The 16,198-nt window shown below is 41.5% G+C and overlaps 1 protein-coding gene across 3 annotated transcripts in view; it reads left to right on the plus strand.

Moving 5' to 3' along the window:
• The window catches only part of LOC117403063 (fasciculation and elongation protein zeta-2-like), an 88,538-nt gene that overhangs the window by 44,317 nt on the left and 28,023 nt on the right, over nucleotides 1-16,198 (plus strand). For all 3 annotated transcript variants that reach the window (XM_059024358.1, XM_034004943.3, XM_034004946.3), the window contains exons 4-5: nucleotides 164-308; nucleotides 8,485-8,753. In XM_059024358.1, the coding sequence (XP_058880341.1) occupies nucleotides 164-308; nucleotides 8,485-8,753 (414 nt within the window). The remainder of the gene's footprint in view (nucleotides 1-163; nucleotides 309-8,484; nucleotides 8,754-16,198) is intronic.

A 16,198-nucleotide genomic window follows, 5' to 3' on the forward strand; every position in this document is an offset into this window, starting at 1 on the left:
AATAATAAAATGTATCGGTCAATTTGACTGCGCCCGGTCGGAATAGGTATGACATTTTATCTCGCTAATTCTTGCAGCTACGTGATTCTTTCTTTGTCAGGGGAATGTAAAAACCAGCATGGTACACATGTGTAACTGACTGCATGTCTTATTGTTTGTCAAGGTAATTGAAGAAATCGAAGAAATGATGCAGGAGTCTCCAGACCCAGAAGATGACGAGATGCCTTCACAGTCTGACAGACTATCATTGCTCTCTCAAGAGATACAGACACTCAAGAGATCCAGCACGAACAACAGTTCTGAAGAACGTGAGTAAACCAGATGTTTAAGGGACTTCTATTTAAAAATGTCCAAACAAAGAAAAAAGGGCCTTGTTTTTGTTATTGTAATGTAGGAACAATTCAGTAATTGATAATTTAATGTTTATCTGGGTTGATTAGTTCTCTTATTACTAATATTTAATTGACGTGTTACAAAGATTGAGGATTTACTATGAGCACACATACACCCGCAGACACAAGGAATGTTTAATCAACAGTAGTATTTTATTAAGTACACAAATATTAAACAGAAATCAGAAAAGTCAGAAAGTAAATCTTTTAGTCTCAAGGCACCAAACACAATTCAAAACTCTCACTGCACTCATGCCGGCTAGCAGGCAATTGAAATATGACACCGCCTGTCTCCTCACACACAAACAGCAGCTCAAGCAAGCTGTGACGTAGCTAGTAGCTTGCTCACATACACACACGCCCACATACGAGCACAGCCTCAACTGAGATGATGCAGAGAATCTTAGAATATATTACATTAAGCTTAATAATGGTATATAGATTAAGGATATTGCAAGTTTACTTTTAAAGAAATTCTTCATACAACAATATGAGGTAGATTACTTATAGTCACTTCATCAAGTTTCACTAAAAGTTATTTCACACGCAAAGGGTGCAAACTAAATAATTAACAGTTCAATTCTATGTGAATGTGTTATAATTAATTTAGTTCCATTAAAGGAAAATGCAACTAGAATTATACTCAACGGTTCCTTGAAGCTTAGACCTTTGGTCTGCTGGTTTGGAAACTCAATCTGTTTGAAGTGTCCAGTGCAAAAGCTCTCCTTTCAGCAACAAAGTCTTCAATCCCACATTGGATCAAACTAGGCAACAATTCTTGATAGAATCAACAAACAGTTGCAACAAAGTCTTCAGTCCTCGGTATAGGAAACACAGTGGTGCCGGTCCGCTCTGTCCGCTTCACTGAATCTTTAGCTACGCCGGTAGCAGGGCACTGTTTCTTTTGGACACTGTGGTTTTAGGTGTACAACAGACCCAGACTAGTTTGTCTGATAAGTCGCTGTATGTTTTACGGCTGTCCTCCAGCCGGGCCTCAGTCCGTTGCTTTTGGTTTTGACTCGCTTTTAGCTTCCTTCCTCTTCTTGGGTCCGTTTCAGGCAGAGTCCTTAGCTAGAGTTGCAGCTTTGCTTAGCAGAGTGACAGCACCTTGTTTTATAGCACCTTGTTTAGCATTCAGTGTGGAGAACAACATGTTTAGTTTTGCTTGGATATTTATAGTCTTTTCACTCTGCTAAATAGCCACTTTCATTACATCATTTGTGTATCTTGATTTTTTTAAACTCAAAGTCCTTTGATGTTTTAATGTTCTTTTCGGGCTCACCGAGTGGCGCATCCTGTAAAAGGCGCTCCATGTGGAGTGCAGGATGTGCCCCATAGTCTGGACGTCGCGAGTTCGAGTCCAGGCTATTTTCTTGGCTGACTGAGGACGGGAGCTTCCAGGGGGCGGTGCTTAATTGGCCGAGCGCCGCCCGGGGGGAGGGAGGGTTAGGTCGGCCAGGGTGTCCTCGGCTCACCGCGCACCAGCCACCCCTGTAGTTTGGCCGGGCGCCTGCGGGCTTGCCTGTGTGCTGCCCGAGAGCTGCGTTGTCCTCCGACGCTGTAGCTCTTGGGTGGCTGCATGGTGAGTCTGTAGTGTGAAAAAAAGCGGTCGGCTGATGGCACACGCTTCGGAGGACAGCGTGTGTGTCTTCGTGGTAGCGGTGAGCTGAGCCTAAAAATAATTGGCCATTTCAAATTGGGGAGAAAATAAGAAAAAATAATTGGCAATGACTAAATTATTAAAAAAAAATAAAACTAACACAAGAAATAGTCATAAGAAATTAATAAAAACACTGATGATTTCAGGTCCTGAAAATGAACGTTTTAGCACTTTTTGTGGTTATCTTTGCAGCCTCTTAGTATTTCAAGTACCGTAAAAAAAACTTTGTATAAGTCGATTTTCTAGGCATTTTTGCGGGGTCCTTAAAAGGGGGTGAGTGACTAATACACCGGTGTGACATATGTGCCGGTGTGTCTAATATTAAACTACCAGTGCCACAATGGGATTACTACAGCCACGGTTATGGCTTACACAAACTTAACTGTCAACAACCCGATTTTAATTTTTCAGGATCTACGGCATTCAAGTCATGTTGCTAGGTAGAAACACAAAACCACTGTTCTAATTAAAAGGTTTAATTTGTTACTCTCAATACCCTTAGTCATTTTGAGTGTTAAACACAAACTTTCAGACTCTTGACTGACCTCCTCTCGAGAATGTCACAGCTATACTGCTTCCTATTAACACTATAGCTGTCAGTCTCTTTGAGTTTCCTTATTCCCACCCTCCCGAGCCATTGATTTGTCAACATTCAAACTGAACCCGCACCTGGGATCCGTAGCAAAGAAGCTATTGGTTAGAAAGCAGAGTAGTAAACTTCTGTTCGTTGTAACTGCAGTACTATAATGCAGGTGACTTTGAGACTGGATAAAGTAGGACAGTAAAAAAAAAAGAAAATGATACTCAACAGGTTTGAAATCTTGCATTGTTAAATTTGCTGAAATACGTGTTAATCGCAATGCTGAAAAAAACAGTACATGCCTGGAGACGAAACGGACAAACTGAAAATGGCCAATGAAAATAAGCTAATAGGAAGAAAATGTTTATGGCCTTAGGTAAAAAAAAACTTGGGAACCCTTGTTTTATGGTATTGAAAGAGCAACTTGGTATACAGCTAAAGAGGTAATAATCAGAGTTACCTCAACTATAGTATTAACCCTTTGCGGTCCTATGTCGGACCTGGTCCGACATTGCAATTATTCCTATCCGGTCCAATGTCGGACCCTGTCCGACATCATCAAAAAGACGCAAAAAACGGGTTTATAGTCATTTTTTCTCCGGAAAAAGCCTAGAAAACCATTGAGTGGCCGAGTGGGAGCGACAGGAGCCGAGACAAGCCGAAAAAAGGGCGTATCTCATTGTGATGGGGTACACCTCGTCCCTGTATTATTATTTGTATATTTTGTATTATTATTATTATATTTGTATTTGACGGTGGGAAAGCCGTTGTTTTATTGTTCGTTTTGTTTATTAATTTAAAAACCTGTGTGAATGTGGCTGGAGCCTCAATAAGGTAATTGTTTTATTGATTAATTAAGGCTCCAGCCACAGCTTAAAAGAACCAGCTCCAGGCTAATAGGGGGAGATATTGCCTTTGAGTTAGGAGCCCGAGCGTCCTGCGCCTGAGTGGGAGGAGCCCGAGCGTCCTGCACCTGAGTGGGAGGAGCCCGAGCGTCCTGCGCCTGAGTGGGAGGAGCCCGAGCATCCACAGCCCAAGAGGGAGGAGTCGGTGCGTCCACAGCCCAAAGAGGGGGGAGTTTGTGCTTCCACAGCCCTAGGACCCAAGCTGCCAGCAGAGGGAGAATGCCTGCTGTCCCCATCTCCGCCAGCAGAGGGTGAGTTCCTGCTGGTTCTGCCTCCACCGCTGTGGGAGGACTACGTGCCGCTCCCACCTCCGCCAGCAGAGGGAGGAGCCCCTGCCGCCTTCGCCAGGAGGAGAGCAGCAAGAGCTGCCTCTGCCTTCAGCACCACCACCCGAGGGAGAGGAGCAGGAGCTGCCTCTGCCTCCGCCACCTCCTCCGCTTCCACCACTAGGAGCAGAGCAGCAGGAGCTGCCTCTACCTCCGCCACCTCCACCAGCAGAAGGTGAATGGCTGCTGGTTCCACCTCCACCGCCCTGGGAGGACTGCTTGCCCCTCCCACCTCCACCAGCAGAGGGTGAATACTTGCTGGTTCTGTCTCCACCGCCGTGGGAGGACTGCTTGCTCCTCCCACCTCCACCAGCAGAGGGTGAATACCTGCTGGTTCCGACACCACTAGGAGCAGAGCAGCAGGAGCTGCCTCTTCCTCCACTACCTGCAGGAGCAGAGGAGCAGGAGCTGCCTCTGCCTCCACCACCGCCAGGAGCAGAGGAGCAGGAGCTGCCTCTGCCTCCACCACCGCCAGGAGCAGAGGAGCAGGAGCTGCCTCTGCCTCCGCCACTGCCTGGAGCAGAACAGCAGGAGCTGTCTCTGCTTCCCGCACCTCCACCGCAGGGAGTACGGTGGCCAGAGCCCCACAGGAGGGAGCTACCGGCTACGAAGAAAGGGGGAGAGGTCAGGAGACCAGCATCCCCTGCAGGAATGGACCAGCATGCTGTCAGCCGTGCCACTACCGACAGGGGTGCTGACAGCATTGCCAGCCATGGGCCCACTGAAGCCTCCCTTCCCAGCCTGAGACTTTGTCCTGGACTGCTGGGTCTTTAAGGGGGGAGGTGGCCGTTGAGGCCATGTGTGCTACGCACAAGGGGGGGGGGCGTGTGTGATGGGGTACACCTCGTCCCTGTATTATTATTTGTATATTTTGTATTATTATTATTATTATTATTATATTTGTATTTGATGATGGGAAAGCCGTGTTTTTATTGTTCGTTTTGTTTATTAATTTAAAAACCTGTGTGAATGTGGCTGGAGCCTCAATAAGGTAATTGTTTTATTGATAATTAATTAAGGCTCCAGCCTTTATGTATTTTTGGCCATCGAGCCCTTTTGTTTGGTATAAAGTGTTTTGTTTATTGTTTGATTTATTATTAAAACCCGAGCGCAAACGCGTCTCGTTTCCCCTACCTACCTTTGCCTTTGTTTTGTATTGCTTCTTCCTGGTCCGTGACATCAGCACTGCAACCACTCTGCCACACTCATGAATAGTCATACTTGCCCCTGTCGGAGAACATCACGGACATTTGCAGAGCTTTTTTGAGATGTTATAGTAATAAAATAATGACTTGGATCGCATTATTGAGGCGTTTGGTGATAAAACGAGTGATCAGGAGATGATTAATCGCTATTTACGACTATTATTATTATTATTATTATTATTATTATTATTATTATTATTATTATTATTATTATTTTTTTTTTTTTTTATTTCTTAGCATATGTGAAAGCTATAGCGAACGAAAGGGTGGGGCGGGGTTGGAGATGCCTAGTGAGTGCTTTGTTGATATACAGGGCCTTTTAAACCCGTTGGAAAAAAAATACTTTTAAACAGTACGTCAAAAATTAACCGCGCGCGTGTGAAAATAAATTGGACCTGACGCGCCTGACACGGGCTTAATAAATGGACTGCAAAGGGTTAAGAGGGCTTAACCTGAATCAAACTTTTGACCTTTCATGTTAATTTATGTGGACAAAGAACAAATTGTACTACGCTTTTGGAAGAAGTAATACAAATAAATAGTAAAACACCAGCAGGTACAATACATGTACAACTACAAAATGGTATTTGCAGAGTTTCTTCCTAAAGAAAGACTGAATAGATTGTAGGCCCCAAGGACGTATAGCCTAAGCCTGCTGGCCTAGATTCCCTCCAGAAGGCTACAATATCTGCCTTTACTCATTAAAGATTAAAATAAACACAGACAGTAAAGGTTAATACAATTTGTTTATACATGGCCTTTGGGTTTATGTATTTGGCATTGCGTATACTTATGCATTATGTATTGTAGGATTTATGGTATATAGGACATTAGCTGGGAGCCTATTTTAATTTGATTGCTGTACGGATGGGTTTAAATAAGAAACGTGTGTTTTGTTTACTATTTAACTATTTTACCATTTTCTATAAGGTGTTGAGCTTAAATTAATTTGGTATAAATGTAGTTGTTGTAACACTTAATTTGATCAGAGTATTATGTAACCTGGGAGATGATTTATACTATGATTAACAGCAGATTTGAACAGTATTGCTACAAACTCAAGACAGAAAACCTTTCTTTTAAATTATGTATTAGAGATAATGCAAGTACTGTTGTTCATTATGATGATATTAAGCCTTTTTTAAATAGTTATAATGTGGGTTGGTATTCAGACACTGTCTATTTATGTTCTTTATGATAGGCAGGCCATGCATAAGACAGCTATCTTATGTTCTATGGGTGCTACTTGCATTAATCATTTTACATGGTGGTTTCCTAGTGGCCTTAACAATGGTAAATATTTATAGTTTGCCTGGATAACTCTTTTGATTACATCATTGAGTGAGGCTTTTTTGATGCCTGAATGCTGAAGATAAAAGAACACATTTTTAGAATGTATTTTGCATGACAATGGTGATGGTGTTGTAATGAGACAATAAGGCTGCACATGCCTCCTGTAGGTAATAAAAACACAGGCATGGTTACCAACGTTGCCACAGAACACCTGTACAAACCTTGGATAAAGGTGTCTGCCAAAGAAATAACAATAATAATAATAAACCATGCAGCAAAAACCTGATATCAAATTTAGACTGGAAATGCCATTTAAAAATTAGATTTACTATAATGTGTGAGGCCTATGAAGAATAGTACTTCTGCTATATCAGGACTCGAAAAATAACAGAGGCAATTGACGTAGGTGCCCTTCTCTATTGCAGCAATGCCCATCAAAATGTTCATGGCAATTATGACACTTGTACATACGAAATTAGGAAGTGTTTGGATCCAAACAATAACATATGTGATTTGCAAGGTTGTCGCATCAGTGGGGAAAAAAAACAACAAACAACAAACCCTATCTTTTCAAATATGGATTTCTATCGCACGCAATAATGCTATCTCAAAATACAAGGCCCCTTCCGATCATGTTCCCCTCACTTACCTTTGACAGGTGCCCGATTTACATGCTGCCATGTCACACTCCATTGCAGCAGGGCATGACCTGGCCAGGTGTCCCGGTTGGTTGCACCTAAAACCAGTTGGGGGGACAGAGGGCACACTGGTTAGATATCCGTCCCGTTGCTGGTATGGCAACGGGACAGGGGCAGCATCTCTACCCCAGCTGGGGGCCAACCTGCATAGTGGCCTATTGGGGTTGGCGGTCTCAGAGGTCTGGATGCTGGTGGTGGTGAGAGAGATAGAGGAGGAGGTGCTCGGCTGCTTCGGTGGACGGGAGCCGTGAGTATCCTTGTCTGGGCGAAGACCAGGGAGTCTTGAAAGTCCTCGGCCAGTTTCACTGGTGGGTGGGGGGGGGCGGGGGGGGGCTATGTGACGGGGCGAGGAGCCATGCACAGGAAAAGGGATTAGTTTATTTTAGAACGCTGTACCACTCTGCCCCTGTGCAATTTATTATTTTGTATTTATTTTGTTGTATTATTATTATTATTATTATTATTATTATTATTATTATTATTATTATTATTATTATTATTATTATTGTTCTTAATAATAATAATAATAATAATATTGTTATGTTTTATTATTTGTATATATGACGGCGAGAAGCCGTAGGTTTTGTTTGGCAGAGTGCATGGGAAGCCCCATCCACAAATTAAAAACCTTGTGTAGAAGGTGACCATCTCCCGAATTAATGAAGTGATTAATTTTTTGCTAATCGGGAGATGGTCACCTGCATAGAAGCCTGCAGCTCTCTGCAATCTGGGTGGGTGTTCGGAAGTGGAGAACGAGAGCGGAGGAGAGGAGAGAAAACGAAACTAAAATAAATCTACGAACAGTGAAGGCATTTGCCCAGCCTGACCTGGAATACTTATTTTCTTATTGTGTTTGTGATTATTTTTTTGTTTAAACTTTTATTTTGCTCTGTGAGCATTGTTTTGTTAAAGTCCTTTTTTTTGTTTAATTATTTAAATAAAAATGACGCATGGCGCGTTATTCTTCCTGCATCTGGCCTTACGTCAACACTCAGCCATCCCTGTCACACCTAGGAACGAAGTGTCAGGCCAAATAGTTCAGGGTACTCTGTTCCCGTTACTTAGCGCCCTCACAGGTCAGGAGGGAGATTTACCACCAATAATCATTCTGTCAATAAGTCTTTCTGTCACAATACTTCTAAAATAAAAAAGAAATTAATTAATGTTTGGTTAATGCACTTCTCTGGCTGGGAATGAAATAAGTTCTGTAGAGGCTTGGTTATGAAGTCTTACCCACTGACTGATGAGTATTGTATGCCTCTTACCTTGCTTTTAACAGTGTTTTGTTGTTTCAACGATGCTTTACCATATTTCTCTGTGATTGGTGTGCCTGTGCTTTTCTATGCTTCACTACAGTTTTCTTAGGTATACCACCATAAATGTTGATGAGGGTAAACCCAGCTCAAACTGTGTTTCTCTTGGCAGGTGTGAAGCGGCTGTCTGTGGCAGAGCTAAACGAGCTGCTAGAGCAGATTGAAACAGCCATCAAGGACTACTCTGAGGAGCTGATCCAGCAGCTGGCCCTGCGTGATGAGCTAGAGTTTGAGAAGGAGGTCAAGAACAGCTTCATCGAGGTACTCATCGAGGTGCAGAACAAACAGAAGGAGCATCGCGAGATGGTCAAGAAAAAGAAGAAGCTGAAGAATGGGAGCCCGCAGAATGGCAAGCAGGAGAGGAGTCATATGCCTGGAACTGTGAGTCATGCATTACTGGGATCAGGGCTAGATGTAACCCTGGGGGGGGGGGGGAGTAGGGCAAAACAGTTTTGTTTTTAAGTGTAGGATTTATGACCAATTGTTTGTTCCCAACGGATAATGTTCCTGTTCTACAGCAGAACTAGTGGTGATATTTGTGTGTTGGTATAGTTGTGGTCTTTTTTTTGAGTTTTGAGTAATTAAAACTGTACAGTGTATTTGTTGCCACATTTCTTCAAATTTTTGATGGAATATAGTTTCTCTTTCTACCAAATGCCATAGAAAAAACGTATATGAACCGTTCTGGTTATTTTTCGTGAGATCAGCTGTAAACTTATTTTTGTGGTTTATGTTGTAGGACAATATTATGTAATAAAGACTCTATTAGGATTCTCTTGTTTTCGAAGTGTAGAATGGCCTCCAGTCCATCTGCCCCTTCTACCTAATCATGGATTAATTGGCCAAAGTGGATCAAAGTGAACCCCTGGAGACAGCTCCGATTTGGAAACAATGTATTTTCATTCCATGATTCAGTCCATTCTGCCAGAACGTATTCATATTCGGCTCTGCCAAGGCCTGATTCGCATGGGGATTCAGAATGCTGAGATGTACTAACCCCCCTGAAGCAAAGAGGCTCAGGCTTGTATGGGTTGCAGTGCCTTATATATTTTACAGGCATATTGTGAAATCAGGCCGTTATAGCATTCTATTACACTATTTGACTGATTAAAGGTTTTCAGCCATTTTATGAAATTACTTTTCCTCTCGGTCGTCAGATTGTTTACTGCATTTCTTGTGGTTTGTAATAAGAGATGATTATAATGAGAGATTATAATCAGGGGTTCTTTTATCATTAGGTTCTCACATGAGTACCAGCAGAAATGGTTTTGTACCAAAATTAGGGGTCATTATCCAAGTCGTTGTCTAGCTCCACCTCCTTCTCTGACATTTCAAACAATTGGGATGTCAAGGATCAGAGGTGCAAATTTGGAGCTAGCGACATTAAACTCTGGAGCCAGTAGACTTTAATTTATTGTTGTTTTATTTTATTTGTTAGCAACCATAGATGATGGTAGTTTCTCATTGGGTCTGGACTACTCAAGTGACCCACCCATCCACATACACAGGAGAGAAGGTTCGTGTCATTGTAAGAAGTTGTAAGGGGGGCTTGATAGGGCGATATTTAATAATTTAGCACCAGCAGGCTCTCCTGGTGCTAAACTTTCAAAACAGTTTAGCACCAATTTTCAAAACGATTTGCACCCCTGTCAAGCATACTAGGTTCAGGATAAAAGGTTTCAGTGGTCATCTTACACATATGAATATGCATAAGGGCAGGAGGGCATGAGGCGGATTAAAATGTTGACATGTGTAAACCCTTGCTCACAAGCAGCACTGCTTAATGACAGTGTCAGAGACAACAACAATAGTTTATGAATGTTTAAGTAGGAGTCCAGATTGCTGGTTATTACAATGTTTAACAAATCATCACACATTCTCGGTTTATTTCAATAGCCTACCACCAAATTCCAGCCCTGGGGATTCAAAAGCAAAAATCAAAACAGTTCTTCACTTTATTAGTATTGTTGAACACGTTAGCTTGACGGCACAATGGTATTTATTGAAGGATATAAGTGAGGGAAACAAATATTATTTTCAGTAAAATGCTTTAGTAAATGTATTTTTTTAAACTCACGTTTAAATGTAATGGCTCTCAAACATCGACACCTCCTCTCCACTTGGGAAGCGAAGTGTCAGCAAGCTTCCACGCCACTCCCTGTAACTACATCCCTCTTCTCTGAATGGACAGCTAAATCAAGATCCCTGCTTTCATTGGTCGTTTCAAGTGTTCATTCAAAGAAAATGATTGATTGTTATGATTATGAACTGGAGTGATTCCACCTATCGCTCTCCATTTTTTTTTTTTTTTTTTTTTAATAAACCTTGAAGCAGCCAATGATAGCGCTAGCAGGGATGTACTGGTATTTAATTATGGTCTGCGATAATAAGCTCAGTTAACCGGAGATCATTGACAGATCCCAGAGACCTTGAGACTCATTAGAAAATCTGGAGGTTAGGCACAGCCAGAGAATGTGTTTGACCTTGTAAGCGTGAGCACCCTCGCTGCCTATATGAAAAATGCTTTCCTGTTGAAAATGTACTGATGGTACGCATTTGCGTGTTAAAAACAATATGGAAGTCTGCATTTGTTTTTTATTGGTGCGCATACGTACCTGCGTACCAGTTATCTGAACCCCTGATTATAATGATTATAATGAGAGATGCTTCTCTCATGGTGTAAGCATTCAGTTTGGGCAGCCAGAACATTGTAGTCCCAGACTAGGCCCTATACAGAACGTCACAGTACATCCATATTTTATGAAGTGACTAATGTTTTTTTTTTTACATGAAAATGTATGTATAGCATTAATTGCTCTTAATACCACTGAACAGCACAGAAACTTACTTAGAGGCACTGCAGTAAACTTCAACAAAAGAACGTCATAATAATCCAAATATTTTAGCACAGAATATTTTAGTAAGTTATTTTATGCGTTATTGTAACACTAGTTATATCTCAGACTTAAATTCGCTTGAACTGATGAGACAACTGCTCTCCAAAGGTTTTTATCCCCAATACAAAGCATTTTTGTGATCTTTTTTTTTTTTTTTTTTTTTTTAAACATTTTTTTAATTTTAGGAAATAGAATTCATGGATGTATAGCGCCATTTTTTTTATTAAATTTGGGATCGGGAAGATTTGGGAACAGCTTTAACACCATGCTGGATATAACTAAAAGCAGCAAAAATGTTTGCGTTAATTATACCAAATGACCAGGGATTAGGCATTTCACGTAATGCCTAACTACTATTTTCAGGCATTTTACCATATGCCTGTAACATACACAAGATGTAAAACTGTTGGTTTTGAGATTAAAAGAAGCTGACTTCCATTCAGTAATGCGATTTAGCTCTGTGTTATTTTTTATTTTATTTTTTTTGTTAGAACCGGTATAAAAACCATTTTAAGTATTGCTTGTTTTTTCCAATTAAATTGATTTGGATTTCAAAGGACAGCTGCAGGGCATCTCTTAAATACTGGTTGTTGCCACTAAATATGCTATGGTTTAAAATCCACAGCTAATCTTTAATTCTAGCTAGTAAAAATGTGGCTGGTATAACAGCATCCTCTCACATCTTGGGTACACAGCGCTGGTGAAATTAATGCACTGACCTCAAGTTAAAAAAGCTTTCCCTGCCCACAATATGTTTAACTATATTTTCACTGGTTCCTTAGTAAGAAATTGAGAGTTTTATGGATCCAGTGTTTTCTTTGAGAAGATTAAAGAAATACATGTGCATGTCTTGCCTGTTCTATTCATTATTTCTATAATCCAAATATGTTTTCCTGTATGACTGATTTTTGTTTTCAGAGGGCAATCTCGCTGAAGTGTTATGTTTATATAATTAACAGCCCCTAAGCAGAGACAAAACTTGGTGTCAGAAATGCTGCTCTGTGAGTGCCTTTTAGGGTGAGATGGTTGTCTTTTATATGTAAAGTGTGTTGTGCATCCCAAGTTAACTTTGAACAGCAATCTCTGAATACAAGGGTTGTTCCAATGAAAGGTGTATCGTAAATACATACTGTTAAATATTGTTGTTTTTCAGCTGTATTAGTTTCAGGACTGATAAGGTTGTAAAGCTATTTAATCTGGAAGCTGATGACATCCAAGCACATAATGCAATAGTACACAGATGGGGAAACCTGTAAAGACGGCAGAATAGTTTTATTACTATTTGCACAATCTGCAATGTCCTTAATGATCACTACTTGCCCTTGACATAACAGTCTCACTACTTGCTGTACTGTAGATGCCTTTTATGTACTACATACTTTTGAAAATGCATTTTTAAACATATTAGTCAAAGCTTTATCCTAAATAAAACTAGTAAATTAACCTTATGAGTAACTTGCTTCCTGTAAAGAGTTCCCTTTCAAGTATGAAATGTAACCAATACCTAATGGGTGTTACCTCCTAAAGACCCCGGAGCCTGAATATTCTATACCAAAGCTGCTGAGCTAAGCATGTGATGCAGTCATGCCCGTCCCGAGGGTATAAAGGCACTGCGCACACAAATCTCGGCACCATTTTTCTTTTAAGATCTGACCTGACAGGGGAGCCCTGGTATTAGATAAGTACTTGTTGCTTATGACCTGTGTAATTTTTGCTAATTATTGTGTTTTACATAATCTATGCTACATGTTAATAGTCTGTAATAGTTTTATTAAAATGTATTACACGTATATTGTGCACTACAGCCCTGTTGTTTGTTATGTCCCGCAGCGGCCTTGTGCCCTGCGTGAAGACAGCAGCTTGAGTCGCTCCTTCCCAGGGATCAAGCAACAGAAGTCATCCGACTTGTGCTCTCCTCACACTCTGCTTAGCTCTGGCTGGAGTTAAATGAAAATTCTCGTTTTAAGTTACAAGACGTTTATTTTCTGAACTATAATTGTGTTATTACTAGCGCTGCTCCGATTTAACAGATTAATCGGGCCGATTTAATCAACTAAAGAGGTTTTTTTACAATTTAATCGTGCAGAATTTTATTTTTGTATATAAAATAAAACTAACCAATAGAAGAACCTGCATTTTCTCTGCGGCAGTTCAATCATAAGTGAGCGGAGGTGAGACATAAACAGTTGAAGGTATTCTGAATTTTGCACAATATTGCTTATTATAGTCTTATAGCATATGATAGTATTCTTATGCCTGTAATGTATTAGATTCTCATTTCGATAATATATATAGTATTATTCAATACAGTGTAATATCGTACCCAATATTATATATCGTATTCAATACACAGTATAGTATTATTCAATAGATTATATAGGCTAGTATCAATAGAAATACATTGTATAAGATAGCACTTAATAAATCATATATAGTACTCAATACACAGTATAATATTATTCAATATATAAGCTAGTATCAATAGAAATATATATATATATATATATATATATATATATGTATATATATATATATATATATATATATATATATATATATATATATATATATATATATATAATGTATATACCAGCTTTAAACACACAGTAAGCAGAATCACTTTTTTTAAATTTAGTAGTCACCAGTTTGTTTTTTTTGTTTTTTGTTTTTTGTTTTTTGTTTTTTATCATTTTCTCCCCAATTTGGAATAACCAATTTTTTTTAGGCTCAGCTTTTTTTTTTCTTTCTATTGACACTTAAAGGTACAGTATGGCTTTAGTGATTTTACTAAGCGAGTCGCCATAAAAGTAATATTTCAATTTACTTTTTACAAATAAAAAATGTCATCGGACAACGGAGGCAACGTAGTCAATTTTGGTTACAAATCAATTTTCAAGAAGAACTTTCTCAAAAAAAATTGGAGATTTGTTATATACCACAAATACCCGAACTGACACAGGAAGGGAAGGGATATACTCGCCACTTCCAAAATTTAAATTAAAGGTATCTGTGGCTTACCGGTAGCTGTCAATTAAAAAAAATAAAAATACTGCCAGAAAAAGTGATATGGAACAGCACAGGCTACAGCTATCTAGGATTCTAACGAAGTCAGCACAAAAACATGAGCGTTCCCAAAGTCACTTGTGAGCCACCGTAACACTCAAAACCTTTGGACAACCCCGGATTGATGTTCAAATGGATAAGCAGAAGTGAAGGGATACACAATACATCATAATGAGCCACCAACAACTGGCTTTCAGAGGGAACGATGAACCAATTCCTCAAATAGAGGTAATTCTGTGGAATTACTTTCTCTGATACTTTCTACGACAGCATGTTAAGCAATCACTTGTCAGTAGCCACAGTATTCTCGGGTACCTCTGAGATTCAGAAGGACTTAATCTCTTCAGTGTCTCAGGTTTTGCTAGATGCCCAAGGAAGAAGAGTCGCCGCTGCAAGCAATCTGCAGACTCAGAGCAGATGGAGAAGCTCTGGGCAGCTGTTTCTCACCAAGGAACGGTGCTTGCGGAGTTACTGTGTGAACGTTCGGCACTACCTGTCCCCTTGGGGCCCCGGGTTGCTGCAAGTGCAGATTGGCCAGACTGGACGAGATGCTGCAGCGCTCTCGCCGCTCACAGGAACCCACAAAGGAGCTGGTTCACCTGCTTCCCAAACAACCACCTCCAGTGCGCAAACCAGCGGCAAACTGGTGCCCAAGGCCTCAGCAATCTCATAGAACGGCACAGCCTGAGACCAATCCTCGACCTCAGACAGGTCAACCTTTATCTGGCCTCTCTAGCTTCCCATGCCTTTTCGAAGTGCATGAAAGCTGTCCTGGCCCCATTGAGACTCAGAGGCATCAGATTACTCAATTATCTGGACGACTGGCTCATTTGTGCCCAGTCTCCAGCACAGACAGAGGCCCACACGGAACTTGTCACCAGCCACCTTCAATGGTTGGGCCTTACAGTGACTCATGCAAAGAGCTAGCTCACGCCTTTTCAGACAGCCTCCTATCTAGGAGTCTGCTTGGACTCCAGGTCCATGCTGTCCACTCTGTCGTACGGCAGAATGCAGAGAATAGCCACCTGTTTGGAGGTCTTTCAGCTCAACACGATGGTGACGTTGCAGAAACTTCTGGGCTTGATGGCAGCAGCTTCCCAGACCCTTCCATTGGGTCTGCGCATGCGCCCTCTGCAGGCCTGGTTCAACAGCAGGGTTTTTCAACACGTGTTAAACCTCAGCTGCCTGTTGACAGTGTCTCATCACTGTCTAAAGGCACACTCTTGGTGGAAACAGCCAACCCATGTACGCCTTGGCGTAGCACTGGGACGTGTCACCAGAAGGGAGGTCATCACCACGGCCTGGGCTGGGGCACTGTATGGAATGGCAGGGGTGCACAAGGTGTGTGGGAACCCCACATGGCAGGGTCTCCACATCAGTGTTTTAGAGCTGCAGGCAGTTTACCTGGCCTCGTAGCATTTTTTTCTAGGAGGTTCAAGGGAGACATGTGCTTGTCCGTACAGAGAATGAAACAGTGATGGCTTACATCAACCACCATGGTGGCCTCAGGTCGCCAGTCCCCCAGCGTGGGGTAACAGTCTGGGCGGTGGACCTCCTCTCAAGGATAGTTCCCAGCGCCTCAGAGTGGAGGCTTCACCCTAAGGTTGTGAGCCTCATTTCAGAGAGGTTTGGGAGAGCAGAGAAGCAGAGATAGATCTCTTTGCCTCCAAGGAATCGACCCACTGTCCCCTCTGGTTCTCCATAATAGGAGACGGGGACCCACTGGCGGTAGATGCCTTGGCCAAGGCAAATGTGATATGCCATCCCTTCACTCGCTCTGCTCCCGCTGTGTCTGGAGAGCATCTGGCAGGACCGGGCCAAGGTGCTTCTAGTAGCCCCTTATTGGTCCAGGAGACACTGGTTTCA

This window comes from Acipenser ruthenus, chromosome 5, assembly GCF_902713425.1.
Source record: "Acipenser ruthenus chromosome 5, fAciRut3.2 maternal haplotype, whole genome shotgun sequence".
Lineage (NCBI taxonomy): Eukaryota > Metazoa > Chordata > Actinopteri > Acipenseriformes > Acipenseridae > Acipenser > Acipenser ruthenus.